This window comes from Opisthorchis viverrini, assembly GCF_000715545.1.
Source record: "Opisthorchis viverrini unplaced genomic scaffold opera_v5_567, whole genome shotgun sequence".
In the NCBI taxonomy this organism is placed as follows: domain Eukaryota; kingdom Metazoa; phylum Platyhelminthes; class Trematoda; order Opisthorchiida; family Opisthorchiidae; genus Opisthorchis; species Opisthorchis viverrini.
The window spans coordinates 161,240-185,698 of record NW_008752228.1 but is presented as its reverse complement, the minus strand read 5'-3'; the positions used below and the strand labels follow the sequence as shown (position 1 = coordinate 185,698).

The 24,459-nt window shown below is 45.3% G+C and overlaps 1 protein-coding gene across 1 annotated transcript; it reads right to left on the bottom strand.

The window, feature by feature from the left end:
* Window positions 1-13,147: 13,147 nt before the first annotated feature.
* On the bottom strand, window positions 13,148-14,227 carry T265_15518 (hypothetical protein; the record flags this gene model as incomplete). Its single annotated transcript, XM_009178475.1, has 1 exon — window positions 13,148-14,227. The coding sequence occupies one exon, from the start codon at window positions 14,213-14,215 to the stop codon at window positions 13,148-13,150; it is 1,068 nt and encodes a 355-aa protein (XP_009176739.1).
* Window positions 14,228-24,459: the final 10,232 nt, after the last annotated feature.

Genomic DNA, 24,459 nt, shown 5'->3' with positions numbered 1-24,459 from the left:
GCAAGACGTTCCCACAGAAAGGACCATATCCGTGCATTTGAACGGACCGACCCGATTGACTACTGAGGTAGGAAAATTGGAACTACTCTGCTTTGTGGAAACCCAAACAGGTATTCAGAAACATAGAGACTCCTCCATACAATGCACATCACGATATATCTAGATGCAGCAGTCTTGCGTCACCAGGGGTACGAAGCCGGCAGCGGGAAAACAGAAATGGGGCTGTTAGTTCAGCTAAGGAACCAGGATTCTCGTTTCTGACAGGCAGTATACATCAATAGAGAGAGAGAGTCCAGTTTAGGAAAAAGAACCGATTGGTTTCCTAATTGCTGCAGCGTTCGTACATTAAAATCAGCTGAGCAGACTGGATTTATGATTCGGAATCTAGGTCCAGGCATAACACATTAGTCCTTGACGGCCCACGATCGGTTTTACTCCGCGGGCTTACCATCCAGGTACAGTCACCCGAAATGAACGTGATTCGCCAGGACTATATTCAGTTTAAAGACATCGGGAACAAGAATTTCAAAACAAACTTAGTGCGAAAATTGAAGCACTTCATGACTCCCAGTTGTTTGGATTCTTACTGGACACACAAAAGATGTGGCTTGCCATGATGTCAGGTGTGGCGCTGGCACCTGAAGAGGGAGTACTCATACTCCAGTGGGATAAGGGCGAAAAGAGAACACGTGGGTGTTAGAAGGAAGGCTGTTTGCTGCCTTGTGACCCACGGTTTTACGTACGTTGGAGCAAATCCAGAACGCCTATGCTTACAGAGGATGACAGTTAGGGTTCTCCGTCGTGACATGTGACTCAAAAGCCAAACCACAAAACACCTAAATCACCTAAATAGCATTTTAGCACAATGCGCATTTTTCATGAAGCAATTTGCCATCGATGTTCCAGTCAGGAAGCTGGAAAATCCGAATACTTTATTCAACCCCCTACCCATCAACCAACCTGGCGTTAGAGACTCTGCAGGTGTCACACGTGCACTCCGCATCCGGCTGTGTCTAGAGGGATGGAAAATGCTTCTCTTTTGTTGAACACCTTCAGGCTGTTGACCAAAGGATTAGAATCTTTCCGACTGGTTTGAAAATCTGATGGGTTTGGACCACGTGTCATTTTTTTGTCTAACGAACTGCTGAGGTATTCAGACCACCAGTTGTCCGTCGATAGATAACGGATCACACATAATGTGCAGTTATTCAGCTGACCAGATTAAAACTATTTGAGGTGAACGAGGTTTTTCAAGTCTCACACATTTGACACCAGCCATTTTGAAGAGCATGACGGTCTATTTTACAAGCCCTGAGAGCTACAAACGAAAATATGTGCGATGCTCAACTGGTGAGGTAAAATTACTTTTGTGTTCCTTTCCAAATAAAGTGATTTTTTATAAATTATGACACCTCACCCCATTAGTAATACTTTTCGGGATATTTCGTGATTTCTTAAACCAGAAAACCGATGTTTTATAAACAATCATTACCTTAGGGTGTATATCCAATACATTAGGCCCAGTGGTTTTATTTATCGGAAAGGGATGCTGGCTTCGGAATTACAATAATTCTTCTCTTGTCTGACACTCCTGAGTGAACACACTTGAACTCTAGTGGGCATTATAAAATCTACTTTAGAAAAGTTACTTGGTTGGGCCCTTCGTACTCCAGTTCACTGGACAGAATGAGCTCGACGTAAAGATCCGGCTTCTTATCCGAAACTTGTGATAACTTCTAATAACTTGGAGATCAGGGGATTAACCCTAAATCTGGTATTTTAAACGTTCGCTTTACCTTACAAATGCACAAGAAGCGCAGTTACGAATAACCCTCCTGATGCCTCGGGTGTTCAGAGATCAGTCTTCCGAGCAGCGACTGGAGTCGCCATTCACAACTGAGGTGCTCTTAAATTGTTGGCTACCATTTGGTCAATGCTGAGGAAGCTTTTTCACCGACTTTTTCCGTCACTTGCTTCTGTCGAGGTAAAAGGGTAAGAACGGGCGTCTTGATTGAAACCCATTGGTTGTCTGCCTAGAGCGGTCAATGGAACCCCGATTTTCGGCTGGCGACAGTGAGCATATAGAGACAGCTCCAATGGATTGAACTTATGAGATCAACTGACTGAAGTCAAACACAGGCAGTATCACACACAAACACTGGCCGTATCACAATAAATCCAACGGTAGACCTGGTTAATATGGTATGACTCGTAAAGTTTGTAAGTGGGCTCGGAATGCGCTGGTATCCGTTTAGTAACTGCCCTTAGAAACTTCGAAAGCTCAATATATGTCCTAATTGTCATAACTGTATACGTACCAACACTTAGACCTGGGAAAGACGGGTTTCTTGATGCTCCCTAAGTTCTACACTGTTGATAAATCACCGAGTTATGGCGTGATGGCTACAATACCCTTACCGGACTTGTAACTATTTTGGAAAGTAAGGTCTCAGCTCTAGCTGCGAAGGGATAGCTGAGTTGTCCAATTCGTTAACTTCAAAAAGCGCTTCCAACCCCTTGAGAAGCACTTGTTACATAGGCGATCAAATAGTTGTTAGATAGCCCACCAGTATGACTGCATCACTACTAGTTCCGGCTAAACCCCACGCCTAGAGAATTCCCGTTGCTGCAGAACGGTGGACGCAGGAAACCATCTGAAAGAAATGCACACGCCCATACAAACAAAGCTTAGGAAGTACAACATCACGCTATCCAGGTTAACTTCAATCTCGATCTGATGCCATCAGCGAAAAACTCGAAATATGTTCTGCACTGCCCAAGGATATCAAGGCGCAGCGGACGCTAAAAATTGGCGCGACTCTCGATGCTCCTGTTAGCTAACTACCGGCGTCGCCACACCAAAAGAGGGACTGGATCTCAGGGCAAACTATGCCCTTTGCGAGGCCAGGCTAGGAGGATGGGATCTGTTTTGTTCTATTCTGTTCAGTCCGGGACAGCAACATGTTTCCTTCCGCTTAGAGCACTTCTATCTGTTTATCCTTCCACAGAAGAAGTAACCGTCACTGCATACGATTACTGAAAGTAGCTTATAAATTATTTATCATCCCATCCTTTTTATTCAGCTTTTCCAGCGAGACACCCACGCATCAGATCCAACCAGACAGGTTTTCACACAGGAAAGTTTGGTACTAACTGAAAATTCGCTCTATATTGTGTTCTAGAACAAAATGCAGACATGCTATAGAGGATAATGTCGTTAGCTTAGGTAGCGTAGATGGTCTTTGGCTTGTTCGCTGAGCTGGGCAATTTGGTTGCAAACGTTTCATCACCAGTCGAGGTGACATCATCAGTGCGTAGTTGTGCGTAGCGGTGGGTTAGTGGTTGTGCATCAACAGCCAACTGTTAAATTTTTCACCAACTTCCGGACAGTGTTCAGCTCTGCGAACCCAGTGGCACTGCGGACCATATTGGCATATTGGAATAGGAAGGTGTCATCACGAAGTCAGTCGGGCCGTTGAGATCTTGTTGTGTGGCCATATGTACAACGAAAGTGGTCACCCCCTACCCGTCTCCCGGGCTCCACGAGACTGTTCATTGCCACTTACACCGTTCAGTTTCGCGGTTGATTGGGCAGTATACCAAGATTTAAACCAACGCCAGGGGGTGGATATTGGATAGAATATACACAGCGCCACATTCTACAGCATTTCCTCCACAGAAACTACCGTCATGCCCCTTGATTTTGCCTACAGATTAAGGATTTTCTTCACCTTCGCTCAACTCCGACAGGCAGTTAACGACAAACGACTGAGGCGTGCAATGTACCGCGGAAAAGAAATTACTCTGCAGAAGAAGAAGATCAAATTCCACCAGCTCGTCATCCGACCTATTACGCTATGCGCTTGCGAAACTCAACCGATACAGGTCTCAGTTACTGTTATGACAGAAAATTTTAACCACCCGTTTTTCAGAAATTTCCTCATATTGCATCCTCACAACAGGGTGTCGGAAAAAAGAAGTTCACCGTCAATGCTTAGGCACTGCTAGTCTCAGTCAGCTAATCCATCAACGTCGGCTCGATTCTTTGAACAATTTTCAGCCCCCGTATAAGGAAAAAGATCGCAGCGGTTCTTGTTGCTAAATCGGACCAAGACTGACGCCGTCGTTGTGTTGATCATTATCGTTGAATCCGTCGTTGAATGTCTAAAACTACACACTGTCTGTGGCCCACAACACTTCGTCAAATTCTACAAAAACCTTGCAACTCATCACCGTGTATGGGTAGCGGCGATTCGAGAAGCCGGCTCACTCAGAGATGGATAGAGCAAAGTGAAGTAAATTACATCAACAGACCTTGCTCAGTATTTCGAAATGTGGTCTGTATAACCTGGACGGTCGATGCAGCTGCGGCTAAACTGAATTATGTTTCGAGCATTTTGCAGGAAAACGGATGCCTACATAAGTGCCTACCATGACCTAGGACACTATTAAAGTGTTTCACTGTTGTACATCAGTCCATATTTCAGCACTCCTCAAAAATTTACGCTTTGTTACACTTCGATGTGTTGCCTTGATGTGCTCGCTGGAATGATCCTTCGGATTATGTCGATCCATAATCTCCTGCCCAAGGAGCACCCAGACAAGGGAATATTAGAAATGGCAGCCACACGAAGAAAGATGAGCTCCTGTCTGCGTAAAACCTTATTACGAAGTAGTCAGTGGTTCATGCCGTGGTGTCTATCCTGTCTTATAAGGTTGTAAATACATTGAAGCATTCACTCAAGGCGTAAAGCATTTTTCCGTTTATATAGGCTGCGATTGTTAACCTCCGCTGAACAGACCAGAGATACTGGAACCTAAAACTTCACGTTCCGACGCCCAATGAGACAACCATTGACTTATATAACACGATTGAAAAAAGTGATGCAACCTCGAATGCATTCACTGTGCACAGTGTATCAGAAGTCAAGCATCTCTACCTTACTTCCTGCAATATCGGGTTAGGTCAGCAACCACATGCAATGGGATCAAACCTTCGATTCGTTGTCTCTGGACAAGGTTCTTCGACAAAAACCGGACACATTCTGAGTGTAGGCGAGACTTTTGACACAAATGTAAGGAGGAGTTACCACCATACTTTCACATTGTCCTGTGAATCATAATTTTGGATCAAAACTCAAGATCTGACCTACATTTTACGACAACGAATACTGTTTCGCTGACGTAAAAAAAATCATGCTTGTAACCGACGACGACAATACTGCTAGCGAGTCAATTAAAAAAATGACTTCTGAATAATTTAGGATATGTCACAAACTAATCAATTGCCTTTGAAGCAGGCGAATACCGCATTATGACTCAGATGCCACACCAATCTGATCTGATCAATCTAGGTGAGTAAGAACACCTCAGAGAAGGGTTATCTGGAACAATGGACCTAAATCTTCGAAGACGAATCCATTCAGACTACTTTAACAAAAATTATCAGAAAGTTATTCATTTGTGCACTAGTCCCCATTGGAAAAGCACCTCGCTTCCATATGTTTTAATCTAAACTGAGGGTAAAACCTCCATTCCATGAGACAAGCGGGGAACGGGACATCGGCGGGAAGGTCACGTAAGATATCACTGAACAATCACCGCAGACTTGGTCAGGGTTATTTTGCTGCGAATACATTATCCCGAAAATCGACCCACATTGAGACGTGCGTCAAACATGAACAAACACTCATAAACAGGATTCAAATTCGGTTAACTATCGGCACACCAAAGTGGATGAGAAAGAATAGATGATTCTGGCGAAATCGGGTTCCCCTGTTTCCGGAGTCATTGTTTTACTTCCACTTGCCTAAGCTTCTTTCACATTTCCCGTTTATATAAAGTCTCGTACAGGGTATAATATTTTTTCTGATTTTCATTTACCCCCATGAACCAAGCAAAATATGATACAGTGCTGACCTGGCAGCTCTGATTGTTATATGACCGTTCGTCCGCTCGACATTCTATCGATCACCACAGCGGGTGGCGTCAGCTAACCAACAACGGCTCGTATGAATGTCCTGTCGGTGCTTTTGGGCGCGAAAACACACTGCAGCTAAAAAAATCATGTGGGAATGCTTCACCTAGCAGAATGGACAACTTCACCTTTGTTTGCCTTCAGTAATTCTTTCACAAATGAAACGAAGGTTTTATTTGGAAAAAATTCTCCAAATGTTTGCATACCATCACAAACAATCATAGACCATCATAAACGAGAGACTCGGCTGGATACGGCTGCATCTCTCGACAAAACCAAATTCGTATACAAATGACCGTATTTGCATACTCCCTCCTCATCGGTCCTCCTTCACCTCAAATTCACATAGCTTGCCGGGATAGTCCAAACTGGAATCAGTCATGTGTGACTGATATGCTAAATCTATCTATGTTAGTTTGTGTGCTGGCTTTTCATGGCCAACACTGTATATTTATGCCACAGTTCTAACGAAATCTTCTCCAGCTCATATTCCACACCAAGTTCGTTTCCAAAAAGAAAGTTTTTTAGAACTGTCTTAGTCATTGGTACCAACTTCATCAGAACAGCTTTAATGAGTGATACAGTTCCGGAACCAGCTTCTTCACTCAGAAATATGTAGGCCACTTCTCTCAATAGGCGACTGCGAGATCATGCTGGAACACCCACCCATCCATATCAGGCGTAATAAAAATAACTGAACCCATAGCAATTCTATTATCCCAAAGAGGAATCTTGGTACCCTGAGGGTAGTCGGGTGTGATTAATTGAAATCCGCCAAATTTCGGGCTCAGTATGTAGCTGAGAGGTGTGCCTCAAATAGAAGTGTAGCTCGAAGACTGCATCAGGGTTAGGTTAGCAGATATTCAAGCCTTTGGAGGATTCCACTCTGTTGCCGGTTAGGGTAGGTCAAGTCAGTATTCTTCAACAGAGATTTTGGCAGCCCACTGACTGATTTCCAGAGTACGAAACGGATTTCAACACAGGAGAAGGTTGACAAAAGCAAGAAAAACTTGTGTCAGAGTAACTGTACCAACAGTGAAATACTTAATGTTAGGCAGTCTGGGAGAATGCAGATAGAAAAACAGTTAGTATAAGTACATAACGATTCATCATTGATCGTCTCCACAAACATAATTAGTAAAACGTAGAAATGTCCTAATCTAGGGGTAAAACAGACGAGAAGTCAAGTCAATCTAATCAAGGTTCGCGCCAAAATAAATCTAATCTAGGTACCCCTTTGTGTGAAGCATCGACAACACAAGTAAGACACCCAGGAAACGAGAATTTCCTGGAACTACGTCCGGAAAGGTCCTACCAGGCAGCAAGGTTTCATAAAGCTCACAAATAATCAGGAGGCGGACCAGTCACAGGGCAAGCTAATTAGCAAACCAAACGATTTATTCAAGGTCGCAGGCCAGAAAGAACGCAGAAGTGAAAAATTGAGTTCCTGACCTAATGTTCTTGACTTGTCGACCGCTTTGACCTTGATTTGGCCTATTTAAAATTGTACCAACCCTTCTAATTTCTAAGCGAATACAGCAATCGCATGATCGTAACTGTTCATGCGTGCCACAGCGCTACATTTCGAAAGAAGCTAATTTCGGTTGCACGGTTCGGGAGACACATACGGATTGGCATTTCGATCAAATCTCCAGTGAAGTTGTGTGCCAAACGAATCTAACAACAGATGCCTCAAAATATTCACCCCTCAGGGACTTTAGGATCGAACCACTACAAATTGGGTCCGAATAGGTAACCATCATGTGTCTAAGTTCTCTCGTGACCAACCCCCTACTCCGTCATAATCGAGTCGGTCTACTTACTTTCGAAATTCGACAAGCCAAAAGGTTATGCACATGCAAGTGTCTAACTTGCCAACAACAAGTGCTTGCTCCAGATCTTCCATGTTCCCATAACTCATGATTTAAGCGCCACGTCCTTAGGAATGTGAAATTGTGTGTGATCATCTCGTGATGAGGAATAAACCATGATACAAATCAAACGTAATCGGCGGTAGTTGCCCTAAGCTTATCTGGACCTCTGGTAGATACATCACCTGATAGCATTGACACAAAAGGCTACCTTGGATGACATATCTAGACTCCAGGCACGTTCGCCCTCCTGCGCGTCACGGTCATTAGTTTGAAAGCTTGATTTTTGCTGGCTTCAGAATGAAGGACAAATTTACATATTATTTACCTGTATTAAGTTATGGACTCCGTCAATGGTCGATTCACACTACCCTGATTTGAACAATCCTTATATTCTGACCCCGTTGCTGGACTCCACGGAAACTCTCAGTACACCGTCCCGAACCGAATAACGATTCCGATTCCGTTCCCAAATTTCGCTTCGCTCAATCCATTTTCATTAAATCGGAATTCAAACCTACGCATTCTAAGTAGTGCTAATTTAATGAGCCAATACAAATTGACTTGGTCATCAGGATTTGGAAAGTCATAAATACGAATCCATGTACACATAAAGCAAACAAAAAGGCAGAGACGCTCACAAACAGAGCCCAACCACAACAGCTACTGAAAACAGAAGAACAAATGCCAATCAGGGGAAGACAGACCACCATAAAACGCAACTCGCAAATGTATCGATCAGAATGGAGACAGAATAAACGGCAACAGTCATATGCGGGAAAGGAAAACCACAACATGACAATATCGCATCGGGGTCCATAAAACAGGGAGTACGGTAATTTGCAATTACAAGATGATACGAGATACGCAAGCTGGAAACCACTCACTGATGATGTCTCGGAATGGGAAGAAAACACTTGCTTGCACATTGTCAAGCTCAGCTAACGTCAACAACCAGCAGACGTACCCGGCATTTAAGTATCGCAAGATATTTCTACAAAATGAGAATATTATGACACCTAGGACCCCTGAAGCTAGTTTCTACCTATTCGTGACTGGTAATGATGACGATGACCAAGGCAGTTTATTCATAAATAGGCTATTAACGATAGGCAGGAGATTTTCTGTAGCCTCTTTACTTCATGGCTGGTCGGAGTAGTGATTCATAATTCTGCCCATAAAGACCATTTTGACAAACAAATGCACAAAGTGGGATGGACGTCAATGAAGTGTTACTGGTTCTCACAAACAACAAAGCGATCACCGTTGGACGTGCAGCACAGGGCTTAAGGCGCGCTTACACCGAGTTCAGCAGCCTTGATACAGAAAATGGTAAGTTAACAGGAAATTGTAACTAGCAACACAATGATAAGAGAGAGTGACCAGGGGAAAAAACATTACCGAGTAGGCAAACAGTCAGTGTCGAAATATCAGCTGCACGATAGTAACTTCCAGGGTAAAAATAATAACCTCAGTTGAAGCCTGAATGTAGAAGCACGTGAAAGTTAACCGCTCAGATGTTTGTTCCTAGGTCAGGTTTGTTTCCCCAATCATTTGACAGATCGTTATGGTACCATAGGGCCTACTCCGTACAGGGTGATGGCCCGATGAACAGAAAATGGGAGTTCCGGCTGGTAGAAGTCTTGGAAATAAAACGTGTCGGAGTTTCGCACAAATACAATATCTGAAACCCTGAGACAGCTATGGTGGGAACTGGGGTAGGACTATTGTTTCATGCATACACGGCATTAACGATTCATCTGAGTCGAATTATACTCATACACTCCAAGTAAGAATAGACGCTTCATATGGTGCCAACATATATCCTGAAGAAAACATCTGTCTGCGATGACGTACGATACATGGTAGTTATCGGACAAAAGCGGAAACTACAAAATGGTAGGAACGAGCATCCAGTGATTTCAACAACAAATGAATCGGACCAGCTCTCGGCTTTCCAGCTAGTAAGTTCTGCAAAGCTGGAGGGACATAATTCCAACCTGAACCCTGCGAAACCCTCCCTCTGATAAAAAACACTTGGAGCTGGACTACAGTTCGCGTCAAAACGACCGTTAAAGCAATAGAAAAGGGAAAATTGTTTCCAGAATAACTCCAACGGAAAACTGACAAAACCAGTAGAATGTCCATCAGAAGTCTTTTTGCCATGTCCATTGATAGTAAATCTCAAGTTACCTTAAGAGACTAATTTCACCCTTAAGACCATATTATAGCTCAGTCTAAAGTAATCCCTCAAAATGTCACCACTGGGAAAGGGGACCTCTGGTCTCTCAAAAGATTGGATCGGACCATCTTCGGGATTAGTGTTAAACAAGTGTACTAGGTCGTGGAGACGTTGTGCAAGAACTGCAGATGCCTGCAAATCATGCTTTTTTCGCATAAAATATTCCTTAGTATTCGACTAAGTTTATTTCCTGGCATAAACATGATGTAATATAGATTAAATAACATGGACTGCAAACAGAGGTACCGAGTTGCTCGGTAGCCCAAATGGAACTCACTACCGTCATCTTTCGCTTCATTTATGCCGTTTTTCAAAGTAGACCGGCAGGGATTAAAATACTTATCCAATTTTAGCTTAATGTAACTGATGACGTACTCCGAAATCGGTGCCAGTCAGTGACAAAGTCACATCTTTCAAGGTCACCCAAAAATTAGTAAAAAGAGCTAGCTAAGAAATCGGCTTCCGTAAATTTTACATCGCCGATATTCTGCAACACTGATTTTGTTCATTTTGCCTCGGTTTGTGATTTATGGAGCATTGTTATAGGTTGGAAGAAACCCACTTTGGCATAGGCCTACCTGAATTTTGTTTTAAAACATGATCACCGGTACCTTCGAATGATGGCAGTAGGCAGCTCACTAGTCTGCGACATAAGTGCTAGATCAGTACTTGGCAGTGAATCGGAACCATCAGAAGATCAAATGAGGCTTCCGAGATTACGCTGACCGACGTATTTACTATACACGCCTAGCCATCAGCCACCAACCAAAACATTTAGGCCTTCGGAACACACAGGATTTTCATGTGGTCACAAGGCAATGCGAAACGAAAGCAACTCGGACTATTCAGGAAGATGGCACCTCTAAAGCAGTCCTGTAGAAATCCCACTGCATACTTGTGACATTTTCTCCCACAGATTGGTCCTAACACTTGAGGGAAGGGCTTTCTAAGGGGATACATGTGCTGACATTTCCAGCATATTCATTCCCTCAGGAACTTTCTCGATCGTCCTGGGAGATTCCACGTCACAAGCCACCACTGAAATGGATGAAACAAGTTCATCGCCATGCGCCACAAGGAACACCAGCTTCCGGGGACTGGAAAGACCTAGAGGAGTTGTCAGCAACCAAAATTCTAATTGGGACTCGTAATCGTTATCTGGCTGCAACGCAACTCTCACGGACTATTCGAAATGACGGCGCTTTATGCAACGTTGTGCTGCCATCGTAACATTCCAATATAATTCTAATCGAATCGATTTGACATCCAATTATTGTCACTATCCGATTTCCATGACGAACCGCGAACCTGAATGCAATTTCGACCAGTGGGCGACACTGGAGAGATGCGTCGTCGATTACCCAAATGCACCCATTACCATTTGAACTCAGCACATGACCGCTAATTATGTTGTTTTGAGAACTTGCGCTCCGAAATACACTTTCCTGTTTAAGAGTAAAGGTCTCGGTTGACGAATACACCGTGGTATCGTTTAGACGTTGAATATAACCGGTGTTTGCAAGTGCTAGGTCAGTAACTGAGAAAGAAACCGACTCACTTACATTTCCTAGTAGCACAAGCTTCATCCACTCTGAACTGGTCATACCATTTGGTATCCCCCACCAACTCTAAAAACAAAGCAATACATGGCACATCTAGTGGTTAATTAGTGTTGATCCCGAGCCACTTTGTGTTCATGAGAGTTGAGATGTCAGAATATATTGATAGTGCTTACAAACATGCCACAACGCATTACTGTCATACCAACCACGCACTTCAAGTCAAAGAGCGATTCTTCAATGTCCCGAGGGCAGCCGTTCAAACGGTGTTCAAGGGTATAGAGAAAGCAAGACGCAAGCTTGCCTTTATCAGGAAGCATCATTACCAATTAGTTGTTATTAGGATACATTCGGAGGTAGTGCCGATAACTGGGGTGATTTACTAAGAGCAGAGTGCCATCCGAATAAGCGTAATGAGTGCGATTCATCCGCAGTGTCTCAGAGCTGACTCGCGTCATGCTAACACGGACCGCTCAGGTAGTTGACAAATTTTCTTTAACAGGGTTCCTCAGTGTATCCCAATGGATGCCATGACGCCCGTTCATGGACCTCATTTCCAACTTAGTGAAAGGAATCGGTTGAGCCCTACCGCACCTTTTCTGTGTCATCAGAAGGAATGGGTCGTACTGCTTCAAATCTAGGCATGTGCAAATATGCACCAGCTAAATCTAGAGCACCTGCAGTAAAAAATACTAAGAACCCTTGACTGACCCCATAAGTTCGTAGTTTACGCCAATATGTAATACACATCTTCCATAAAACGTATGAAACAGACTTTTGAGATGCAGTAATCTGTTTCGAAATATGCACCCACTAGGCAACCGTGACCTTGACGTTGGGCAAAAGTTGTCTAGCATCTACTGCCAATAATGGAAGAACTCACACATTTCTAGGGACCACGCATCATTCAATCGTGGACCGTAGTAGCCAGAAAGGGCCGCAATGTTGCCACCAGTTCTTGAGTTAGCACGAAGTTGAGGCTGCCATGAGAATCACTCAATAGGATGCAAATAAATCTCGTCACACAACCAAAGGGAAATAATCATCAGTGTACTTGACCGCAAAGCCATGCAAACAAAGGACAAACAACTTGTGATTTCGGAATTTTTGTGTTAACTCCTTGGTCACAGTCTGCCAGCTCTTTCAGTGATGCGACTCCCTGCCTAGGATATCAGAACAAATCCATGTAAACAGAAGAGGGTCATTGAGGAGTATTAATTAATTGGAACTTGGTCTTGAACATGTGGAATGCAACCGTTTTAACAGAGTTTACAGACATGAAGACAAGTCGTGGGTCAAGTAAACTGAGGAGATATCAGATGAGAGATGTACGCTTAAATCGCCGAATCACAGTGTTCCGATTGTCCTCCTTCAGGATGCAATCAGATGAGAATAATGCATCACAAAGCGAAATTATTGCACATCATGGGAAAGCGAATATAAATGCAAATACTGTAACAATGCGGTCAGCTACTTGTTTTCAAACCATGAAGAACATTTATGTACTATTTGATGCTGGAGTGACTGGGGCTTGGATCAGCGTTGGATTAGAGTCAAGGAGAACACGGTAAAAGCTGCTCAGTGGACCGAGATGTCTGTCTTCCACGAGTGAGAACCTTGTGGTGAATTCAAAGAAATGTCTCGCCAACGTGTTTAAATGTGAAACTAACTCCAGCTGTTCAAGATGGTGAAAATGTGCAAAATACAGGTGCATGATACACAACAACAGATTCTTGCAAATTAAGGTGACATAATTTGGAAGATCAGGTGGAAAAGGTTCACCTTGGCGGACGGGAAAAATGCGCGCAGATTGAATGAGTTCCTGACAGGAAGAGAGTGCACTATGAATCTGCTGACGAGCTGGACCGGGTGAATTGTTTACGACTGTACCAGAGTGTTTACTCTTCTTGCTTTTGTCTTCATCCGGACTAGCCACGGAGTTTGAATCAATAGCGTTCGACCAAACAGAGGCACTGACAAAAGACATTGTGTCGGGCAGCAACTGACTGCATGTACAAAGCTCGTGAACCGCATCAAAAACTGTACTCATATTATCAAACAAAGCGATTGTATGGGCAGCCAGCCACTCATTCTGGTCCATTGCCGGAAAAGGCTCCACAAGGTCACGAAAGTCTACATATTTTGAGGGGTTGGAACCGGTAAGTTGTTGCATTACATATTTTTCTTGCATGAAGAGTGGACAATCGGAAGCCCCAGTTTCAGGGCTAGTTGGGGCAGATTTGGAGCTAGAAGGCCCCTTTCCCAAAATTAAACTTCGCTGTCCAAAGATGGAACCCGAACTTGTGGCACTCGTGGATACGAACGCTGGGGCTGTGGGGCTACAAACAGGGGATACACTGCGAGAGCCGTTAGGAATAAACGGCTCACAGCTGGTTGGTGAGACACCTTTCACATCGCCTTCCACATTTCCTGATAAAATAGCAACTGTGCCAGGTGAGGTAGGACTACTCTGAACAACAGAATCAGAGACTACCGGCAAAGTGCTGCTGTTTGTATTGACCAAACCTTTACTGACACCTCTCGCCTTTCCCATCAACCAGTCCATTATGACAGTCAAGTTGCTTGAAAGAGGCGCTGCAGACGTGAAAAGCCTAAAAGAGAGAAAGATACCAATTAAATAGCAGTCTGCAAAAGGTTGGTAGCGTTCCGTTCTTATGTGGGATGATTGTTACCTCAGTGTTATTCATATTCACTAAGAATTTTGACTGGAGCGCGTCTAGATGGTACTGCCTGACACAGTGAAATAAAAACGGAATGTGGATGTTACTGGACGGAGATCGGATGCATGCTTAGATAAATTTACGCATTCACATGCGAAGAGGGAAAGCTGAGTGCATGAGTCAGTGTAGCTGAGTAAAATGAAGTGAGCTGCGTGACAGCCAAAGTCAACGCATGAATCGCTCTCTGCACTTGCCAATTTGGTACCGTTTGTGGCGCAAAAAAAAACATCTCACTGGGCCTCAGAGGATGCGTGTATCAAACCAGTGCGGACCATATTGTTGTCCACCTGCTGGACTTGGCCACTTCGTGGGAAGGATCCGAAACATCTTCAGGTCTTTGACCACGTATTTTCAGAACTACAGCTGGAAGGGCTAAAAACCAGCCAATCCGCAATGCGTATAGGAAACGAGTCTTTCGTGGAGCAAAAGGGACTTCACTAAAAAAATTCACCCAATACTGTAAGCTAAGGTGATTGGGCCGTGGGTTACGCATACCGAAAAGAGCGTTTCTTGCCGTGCCGAATTCGGAGTGGTGGAAACCTGGAGGTCGACAGAACTTGTCAGGGCAGAAGGGGGGTTTCAAGGAACGCCTGGGTGCTTCCACTACTATTCGTCTTCTAGTAATAGTAATCATTCAGCTGCAGCACCCTTCCGGTGCCTAGCTGCCACGCCACCTGAAGGAAGCACGAGGACTGGGATACTGCCAGGTTGCCCAAGCCTAGACAGAGGAAGTCGAGAGGCAGAGGTCCGGTTATATGTGACTCTCCCTGTGCTTTCGTTACTGGATAATATTGCGTCTAACCGATGCTAGTTTGGTTCATGATATTAGTTTCTATCAAAATTGTCTGACCAAGGATTGGAGGTGTATACACCTCAGGCGTTTGTAGTAGGCTAGCTCTAGGTCACCCTTGTCGCATTTTTCTTTAAATTAGAACGCTTTGTTCAAAAAAGCTAACATGATTGCGTGGCAGTGTGCCAATGTTTTCCCCTGTTGTTGCTACTAACGGTGGTGTTGATGATGATTCTTCAGTAGAGGTATTTGTTCGAAATTTGATAGGCAATAGGCCGTGACTAGGAAATTTGAGCTACAATTCCAAAGCCGGTCTGGGATCAGAAGCCACACTTACCGATACAGTTTATGAGCCTTCAACCTCTCACTCGTGTACCTGCTTACTGAACCTGTCTGTGTCAAGCTTATAAAGCCTAATAAATCGCACGCGGTTAGAGATGTAGAGGAAGACTAACAAACCTCTCCTAGTTATGAGGGGAGGAAAAGGACGGCCCTCTCCTAGTTATGAGGGGAGGAGGAGTGAAAAGGACGGCAGTTCGTAAGCTGTCAGAAAATGCGCCCACACAACTGGCGTGGTGAACGTATTAATGTAGTGCGTGCGCGTAGCACCAGGGTGCTAATTGGTGCTACTGAAGTCGAACTCAGTCTCGCAAAGTTCAAGGAATAAATAAGAAATGAAGGTAGACCTCTGTAAGGAATGAAATGCCTCCGGTCACCAGGATGACTGTGCTATGCATGACGGTACGCCATGCTCGAGTATTACAGTACCAAATGTGGGCACGTCACCCCGCACACTAAGGAGCTTTCAGAGTCCCGAGGGGATGAATCAACTCACTAGCTGAACTCGACTCAGTGGTAACGCATCAACAGACAGTGCTGCGTCGTTAATAAAAAACGAGTGACCATATTCTTAGGAATCAGATAACAACGCAGTAGTCTCCGAGTTCCGCTGAGGCCTAATAAGAATCGTCTCCGAGAGAGACCCCGTATCGATGACGATCGCTGGGACGGTTCATGAAACGGATATCGCTTTGATTCCGGGGTTTACCGAATGTTCGCCAAAACGAGCCTGAAAACGAGGATAAACACACGTTTTATGCATACGGAGACAGCGGACAGTGATCCAAACAGCACCGAAAACTGTTGAATGGACAACAGTCGTCCCGATTCAGGAGCCTTCTAGTTATAAACACTCATGAAAACGTGGTGAGTGAATGATGAAATAGCGTTTTGGAAATTTTTCCTACAAATTAATCGATGCTGGGGAGTCATCTGTTGGGATGATAGCAGCGTCCTGGCTCAGTAAAAGTGGCCAGAGACTGAACTATTGAAAGTGGTTCCAAATTTTGAGGGGGGGGGGCTCCCACTGTGGTCGCTCGCATCGGACCTTGAATAACCCGTCCCAGTAAGGCCGGGTGAAGATAAAAATTGCAGAGTGTACTGAAAGTTTGGAGGGTGACAGGTGAAACCAAACCGTATATTGTGAATTTTCGCAGAACATTCACAGGGTACTGAGCCACTGTTTCGAATCCTCTTGATTAAAATCCTGGAACTTACCGGCAGTCCCAAACGATATGGGGGACCTAAGAAATATGCTTGATTAGTTGTATATACTAGTGGATACACTGCGTCCAGGCATGACGATTCCGGTCGATATGCGGCTCTCTAACGGTGCATTCGATTAAGAATTTCACCCCGGTTTACTGCTTCTGTTCTGATTGTACAAACGACTGATGGCGGAATAGCAACTCTCTCCGGGAAACAACTTTGCCAGAACGTCCTCGAACCACGTCGATCAAGCGATTACGGTTAGGCATAAGAGCCATGAATGTCTCTAATTTTGTATGCTGAAGTCTAACGGCCCATAATGATCTTCGCTTCATAAATTGAAACCTCGTGTATTAAGGGTCACCCTATTGAGGGCGATTGTATCCAACATTCCACCAAGTTCCATGCCGAAATTTCCGCCCGTAACATTAACTCACGATTTTCGAAGCCAGTTTTGACTTCGGGCCCTACACGACGTACACTACAAAACAGGCGACAGTCTAAACAAGCGAAGAACACCCTGGACATTCCTTGGCACCTAAGGTTCCATATCGGCTATCACTCGGCCATTCATTTTCAGTGAGTGGGACTTCGGCCGCGCTCTGTCCTAATCCTGGGAGGCGGGAGGTGGAATGTGTCAACATCAGTAGTGTGATAGAAAAGGTGCGCATCATGTCCTAGAGTTCCCCAGGAGTGCAACATTGAGGGTATGGCTTTGCGACAAGACCCGCCAAACTATCTATTAGAAAAGCACAAAAGCTGCAAGAAACACTTCCAATGCCCTCCATAGATTTGTACAAAGTTGTGCGGGCGGGAGAACCTCAGGTGCTAATTGCAGGAACAGTTCAGGGGTTAAACTGAGTATAAATATAGAAATTGGTTCACGAGAATTAAGCATCGTAATACCCATTTTGCATGACGTCTATCATTAGCAAAGCGAGGTAGATGGAGTATGAAATCAATGCGGAACGTTTGCGCATAGTCACCAGAATAACGGCCTTAAAATATCCTGCAGATTGACCTCGTGACCACTTCGAAGTTGAGAAGTCAATCAGATGTGATGTAGCTCGAACTCACCGAAGTCTGGTAGGATCCCTCATGAGGATCTGTAGGTCAATCTCAAGGAGTATGGTCTCGCAGTTAATGTCACCTACACGGCAACATCCAGCTCAGTTTGAGTCCGCGATTTATTGTGCAATTCAATGGTCGCCAGTGTCCAGGTAAGGACTAACGCACGGTCCTTAATCATCAGCGTACTTTGCTAATGCCCTTCCGAAGTAATAAAACTCTCCTGCCTACTCAATGCAGACTATAAGGAATGGCGGCATCTAGTATGGCTTTAAAGAAGACTCAGCGGCTCGGGAAATTCTGTACATTTGATTTTGTCGATGGCCAAGCAATCATGAAGAGCTGGGTAGTACCCGGCAGAGATCAATGCTTGCATCGCATGTGCCGTGTCAGGGGATACTTAGATCGTGCGAAGTCCTAAGTGTTATTACCTTCGGATATGAAGACGACCGCCACCCTCCCCCCGTAGCAAGCGGAGTTGCAACGGCCACCGGATGGCTCTGAGCGCTCAGATTTTTCATTTCTGTCCCCTGAAGTATTTCCACGACCGTTATCCCACACAAATTATCCATTTTTAGCGCAATCCAAAGAGGGACGATTTACGCCGTGCAGGACCAACAGGACACAAAGGCGGTGTGCAGGATCGATTAGCTCGTATACGACAGCTAAACCTTTCACCACGATACAGGCGTGGTCATGGTGTCCTTAGACATACGCGCCAGAGGGCCTGGGTGCGGAGATCCAGCAGGTACCTTAAGTCCACAGAAGTCGCGGGCAAGGGTTATGCAGACTAAAAAGGTAGACGGCTTGATTGATATTTTCTTGATAGATAAGCGACGGAATCCCACGCACGACTAGGCGCCGCAACGGCAGATATACCACGCTCATACTTGATTGGTGCACATATCGTCGAGCTCTGATTTGTCGAAAACACGGTTTAGAAGGAACTCTTCTCAGAGGCGGTTGGGGATGTTCGAAAGTTTTGTCTTGCATGCCGCAGGCTATTGACACGCCGAAATNCGACGTACACTACAAAACAGGCGACAGTCTAAACAAGCGAAGAACACCCTGGACATTCCTTGGCACCTAAGGTTCCATATCGGCTATCACTCGGCCATTCATTTTCAGTGAGTGGGACTTCGGCCGCGCTCTGTCCTAATCCTGGGAGGCGGGAGGTGGAATGTGTCAACATCAGTAGTGTGATAGAAAAGGTGCGCATCATGTCCTAGAGTTCCCCAGGAGTGCAACATTGAGGGTATGGCTTTGCGACAAGACCCGCCAAACTATCTATTAGAAAAGCACAAAAGCTGCAAGAAACACTTCCAATGCCCTCCATAGATTTGTACAAAGTTGTGCGGGCGGGAGAACCTCAGGTGCTAATTGCAGGAACAGTTCAGGGGTTAAACTGAGTATAAATATAGAAATTGGTTCACGAGAATTAAGCATCGTAATACCCATTTTGCATGACGTCTATCATTAGCAAAGCGAGGTAGATGGAGTATGAAATCAATGCGGAACGTTTGCGCATAGTCACCAGAATAACGGCCTTAAAATATCCTGCAGATTGATCTCGTGGCCACTTCGAAGTTGAGAAGTCAATCAGATGTGATGTAGCTCGAACTCACCGAAGTCTGGTAGGATCCCTCATGAGGATCTGTAGGTCAATCTCAAGGAGTATGGTCTCGCAGTTAATGTCACCTACACGGCAACATCCAGCTCAGTTTGAGTCCGCGATTTATTGTGCAATTCAATGGTCGCCAGTGTCCAGGTAAGGACTAACGCACGGTCCTTAATCATCAGCGTACTTTGCTAATGCCCTTCCGAAGTAATAAAACTCTCCTGCCTACTCAATGCAGACTATAAGGAATGGCGGCATCTAGTATGGCTTTAAAGAAGACTCAGCGGCTCGGGAAATTCTGTACATTTGATTTTGTCGATGGCCAAGCAATCATGAAGAGCTGGGTAGTACCCGGCAGAGATCAATGCTTGCATCGCATGTGCCGTGTCAGGGGATACTTAGATCGTGCGAAGTCCTAAGTGTTATTACCTTCGGATATGAAAAGGACCGCCACCCTCCCCCCGTAGCAAGCGGAGCTGCAACGGCCACCGGATGGCTCTGAGCGCTCAGATTTTTCATTTCTGTCCCCTGAAGTATTTCCACGATCGTTATCCCACACAAATTATCCATTTTTAGCGCAATCCAAAGAGGGACGATTTACGCCGTGCAGGACCAACAGGACACAAAGGCGGTGTGCAGGATCGATTAGCTCGTATACGACAGCTAAACCTTTCACCACGATACAGGCGTGGTCATGGTGTCCTTAGACATACGCGCCAGAGGGCCTGGGTGCGGAGATCCAGCAGGTACCTTAAGTCCACAGAAGTCGCGGGCAAGGGTTATGCAGACTAAAAAGGTAGACGGCTTGATTGATATTTTCTTGATAGATAAGCGACGGAATCCCACGCACGACTAGGCGCCGCAACGGCACATATACCACGCTCATACTTGATTGGTGCACGTATCGTCGAGCTCTGATTTGTCGAAAACACGGTTTAGGAGGAACTCTTCTCAGAGGCGGTTGGGGATGTTCGAAAGTTTTGTCTTGCATGCCGCAGGCTATTGACACGCCGAAATTGAGTTCGCCGAAACTATAGGGTTTTCGAAGTTCTGAAGTTAGTCTAATCAATTTGCACCTTCCCGTGACATGTTGCACGTAGCATTTTGTTTAAGTGAGCGAAATGTCAAGGTCATTGACCATCGCCGATTTGGATTTTTTGCCGGTTTACGCGACATAAAACAGGAAATCGCACTTTAGCATATTTTGGCGTTCCGCGGTGTTCCTGAGGAATAAAAATAACATCTTAAGAGTATTTAATACAGATGCCACCCTATAGGATCAGTCGCAGGCGTTTTTTTGCTTTAGACACGTCCGATTTAACCAATGGGACATTTTTGTTTGTTCACAAGACATTTTCCCCATGGATCTCGTGTTTCATTAGTGCAATAAAGTTAGATAACAGCACAAACTTGCAGTGGCAGTGCGAGGGACACCTGTGGGTGATCCTCCTTCCCAGATATGCATAGCTAGCTTGTAGATAATACAGTGCTGCCAGAATGCTGTGGGCGTCTTTCCTATTATAACTATGACGTTCTATAGATGGTGACCACCAATCATGAAGCGGTCACCACGATGACGGTAGCCTCCTCGACTACCTATTGTAGCTGCTGAATCCGTGTCTATGTGCGACGCTAATTAGGGTTCCCCACATATGCGCGGCAGCCCAATCCATTGAGCAACGACGGCCCCCTGTACTCGTATCTCTACTAGTTTTCACTCACATGGAATGCTTGTTGTAACTGCTAGGCTCGCGTTTATGTGCAACGTTGATAATGAGACTGCACCTATGCACCGATGGTCAATGACGGTCTTGTATACCGTTAACTATACGCGATCCCGCTTGTCTTCGCTAGCTACAGTAAACATCAGTACAATTTATATGCCGACCGGTAAAAATAAGGCCTCAGCTATGCATGATAGCCACATCTGACAGCCTGTTGTACACACAACTGGACTCGAGGTCATCTAACTTGGCTATTGATCGTACCTGTTGAGTCAGTGTCCTTGTACATACATACCTAATCTAATGGCGACCGATTAACCAAATACTCAAAACTGTACGCGATATCGTCTACCTTGACTACTTATTGAAACTGGTAGGCCAGTGCCTATATGCGACTCTGTTTAGTAGGCCTGGGTTATGGGTGACGTCTTAACGACCAACGGCTGCCCGTCATACTCGTAACCGCACTTGATATCGCCTACCCTGGCTGCTTATCGTAATTGCAGCAACTGAGTCTATGTGCAACGCTTAGTATAAAGCTGAGGGTCTTTCATACTATACGCGATGCCGCTTATCTTCGCTACCTACTGTAAACATCACTCCAATATATATGCCGACCAGTATAAACAGGGACTCAACTATGAGTGATAGCATAATCTGACAGCCTGTTATACTCACAACTGTACGCGAAGTCACCTAACTTGGCTATTCATCGTCATACTCATACTTACTCGATGCCGTTTATGTTTGCTACCTTCAGTAAACATCGCAACTGTATTTGACGTAACCTACGTGACTACCTATAGTAACTGCCAGGCCCGCACACATGCTCGTAGCTAACCATAATGCCCCGACAACACATAATAGACTAACCCAACGATCAACGGTGGTCATCGCCTGTCAAAATGCAATCACCACCCATTTTGATAGCGCGCTCCCAAATCCTACTCTTGATTGTACCCCCTCAACCACTCCCTCCATTACCCGAAACAATGAGCTGTCGTTCACCTCGGCTACTTAGCGTAACTGCTATTCGCGACGCAGATAATGGGGCCTCACCTATGCACGGCAACGTAATACAATCGCCAACGACGGCGCTCCATACTCATAACTCCACGCGTTGATGATGCGCCCGCCATGAATTTACGAAAACACCATTGGCGAATTGCATTTTATTCATTGGCATCACTGATACAAGCTTAATTGGTAGTCGCTCCATTTTTCATGTTCTTAAGATCCACTTCACGGGACAAGGATTCTGAAACGGAAAATGGGCAAGCAATTAACCTTCTGGAACAGCACTTAGGCATCTGCATGTAATGGAATTTTATTTGTTTGCTTACCTAGTGGTTCATAATTCCCATTACCGTGATGAGGGATAAATGTATAGTCGTTGCGGATTGCCATGGGTTCATTGAATCGGCATTTGAGGCCTTCGAGTTACAATCACACGAATTCCTCGTCATCACGGGATTCGAAAGCGAGGTCTGCAAAGCGTATGCTAAAAAATTAGGCCTCAAATTACCGGTCTCCATCAACTCCGAAATTGGACAAAACAGTTTGATTGCGACTGTCTTACGGGGCACACTCGGCTTGTCCTCCATGGACCGATCAAGATCAACATCAAAGCAAGCTCTTTTAGCTGAACGGTAGGTAGACTGACCGGCAACTAATGGGAATAGCTTAATTTATACATGTGCACTCACTTGGTGGACGCGCCTGAAGATTTTCTCCACACAGCGGGCAGGGCTCATTGCCGCAGCAATAACGGTGATATGGAAGTCGATCACGTTGACACCACCAATCAGCAGGGTCAGTTGGCTGGCCACAGAGACCACAGGGAACAGCGTCGTTTGACGTCGAACGCCACCGTGGTTGTTTGCGGTTGCCATCTAACACCAGAGGCTGGTTGTCCTGTGCACTAATTGCATTTTGACGCAACATCAGCTGGCTTTGGACAATCAGACGCTTCATGCACCCAGCAGCCTTACGCGGATCCAGCAGCTTCAGTTTGCCAACCAACCGATCAAGCTGCTTGTGCAAATGCTCTATTGGTGATGGATCTGGCTTTGGAACCAGAGATAAAGGTACTCCTTCCTCCGGTAGGTTATATTCGGCAAGCCACCTTTGATGGATTGGAAATTGACCTAGACACTGCATGTTCGATCAATCAACTTACCGCATGGGAACGAGTGGCCTCTGAATACTGAAAATAGGTGTACACAAGGCAGCCACATTGATTGGTAAAATATGCACGTGCAGGTTCCGGCCGAGGTGTTTACTGTCTGAGAACATTTGGGGGTTTGTACCACAAACTGACTGTTACTAACAACGGGCTTCTCACCTTGAAGCGATCTGTCTGCTTGTATAGCAGATTTGGCGTGCATATTCCAATGTGCCTGAGAACCTGATTAGCGGCGTATGTCGTCATCCGGGAAACCACACGTAGAACGTAGATATCTCCCTCCCGAATTTCTCGACGGTCACAACAATAAGTGGTGTGCATTTCATATTCCCGCATTAGCCATTCGCGGTGGTGAGCGGCCTACAAAACGGCATGCTCCAGGCTATCTGAGTGACGCACGCGCCTCTTCAAACGCCTGTTGGCGTTCTCCAGGCGGTTGTTGGTCACATTCCCAAAATGTGCCAACCCACGTTGTGCATGAATGGTCCATTTTCGAGTGATGTGGAGCCAGTGGGCAGTCAAATTAGAGACAAAACTGGGATCTGTTCTCCTCAGGATTTGCGAATCCTGGCGAAATCTACGGGATTAGTGGTCGGTGCACAGTCACTTACTCAGCTGCATTATCAAAGCGAGCCATGCGGTGGAATATGTGTCGACTGTGGTTGGAAATTGTCTGCAAAAGTTACACCAAAGCTATGAAACATACGTGCTTCCGGATGGCTTGCCGTGCGTGAAAATAGCACAGCATTACGTCGCAGCCAAATACAGCTTTGGCAGCCCGCATCTGTGAAGTCATTTTGTCCATGACGAACGTTTTGACTGCACATCGTCCACCCATCAAATCCTTGAACAAGCTGAACAGCTTGCGCAATGGCGCAAAATGCTCGCTTTCGACAAAGGCATACATTACGGGTCGACCGATCCCCATGCCACCTGTCACAAGGAATGTATAAAGCTTGTAACTTCGCAGCGAACGTCAGTGGCTCGAAATTTATTTACCCAAGACGGTTAGTACCGTGTGTAGCATCAACGTTTACAACGTCCGGGAAACGTCTAAAGAGTGCTATCTGCTCCGCTCGAGAAAAGCACAGGTGACTATACCTGCCACCCTCCGATTCCACCAGCAGCACGCGACC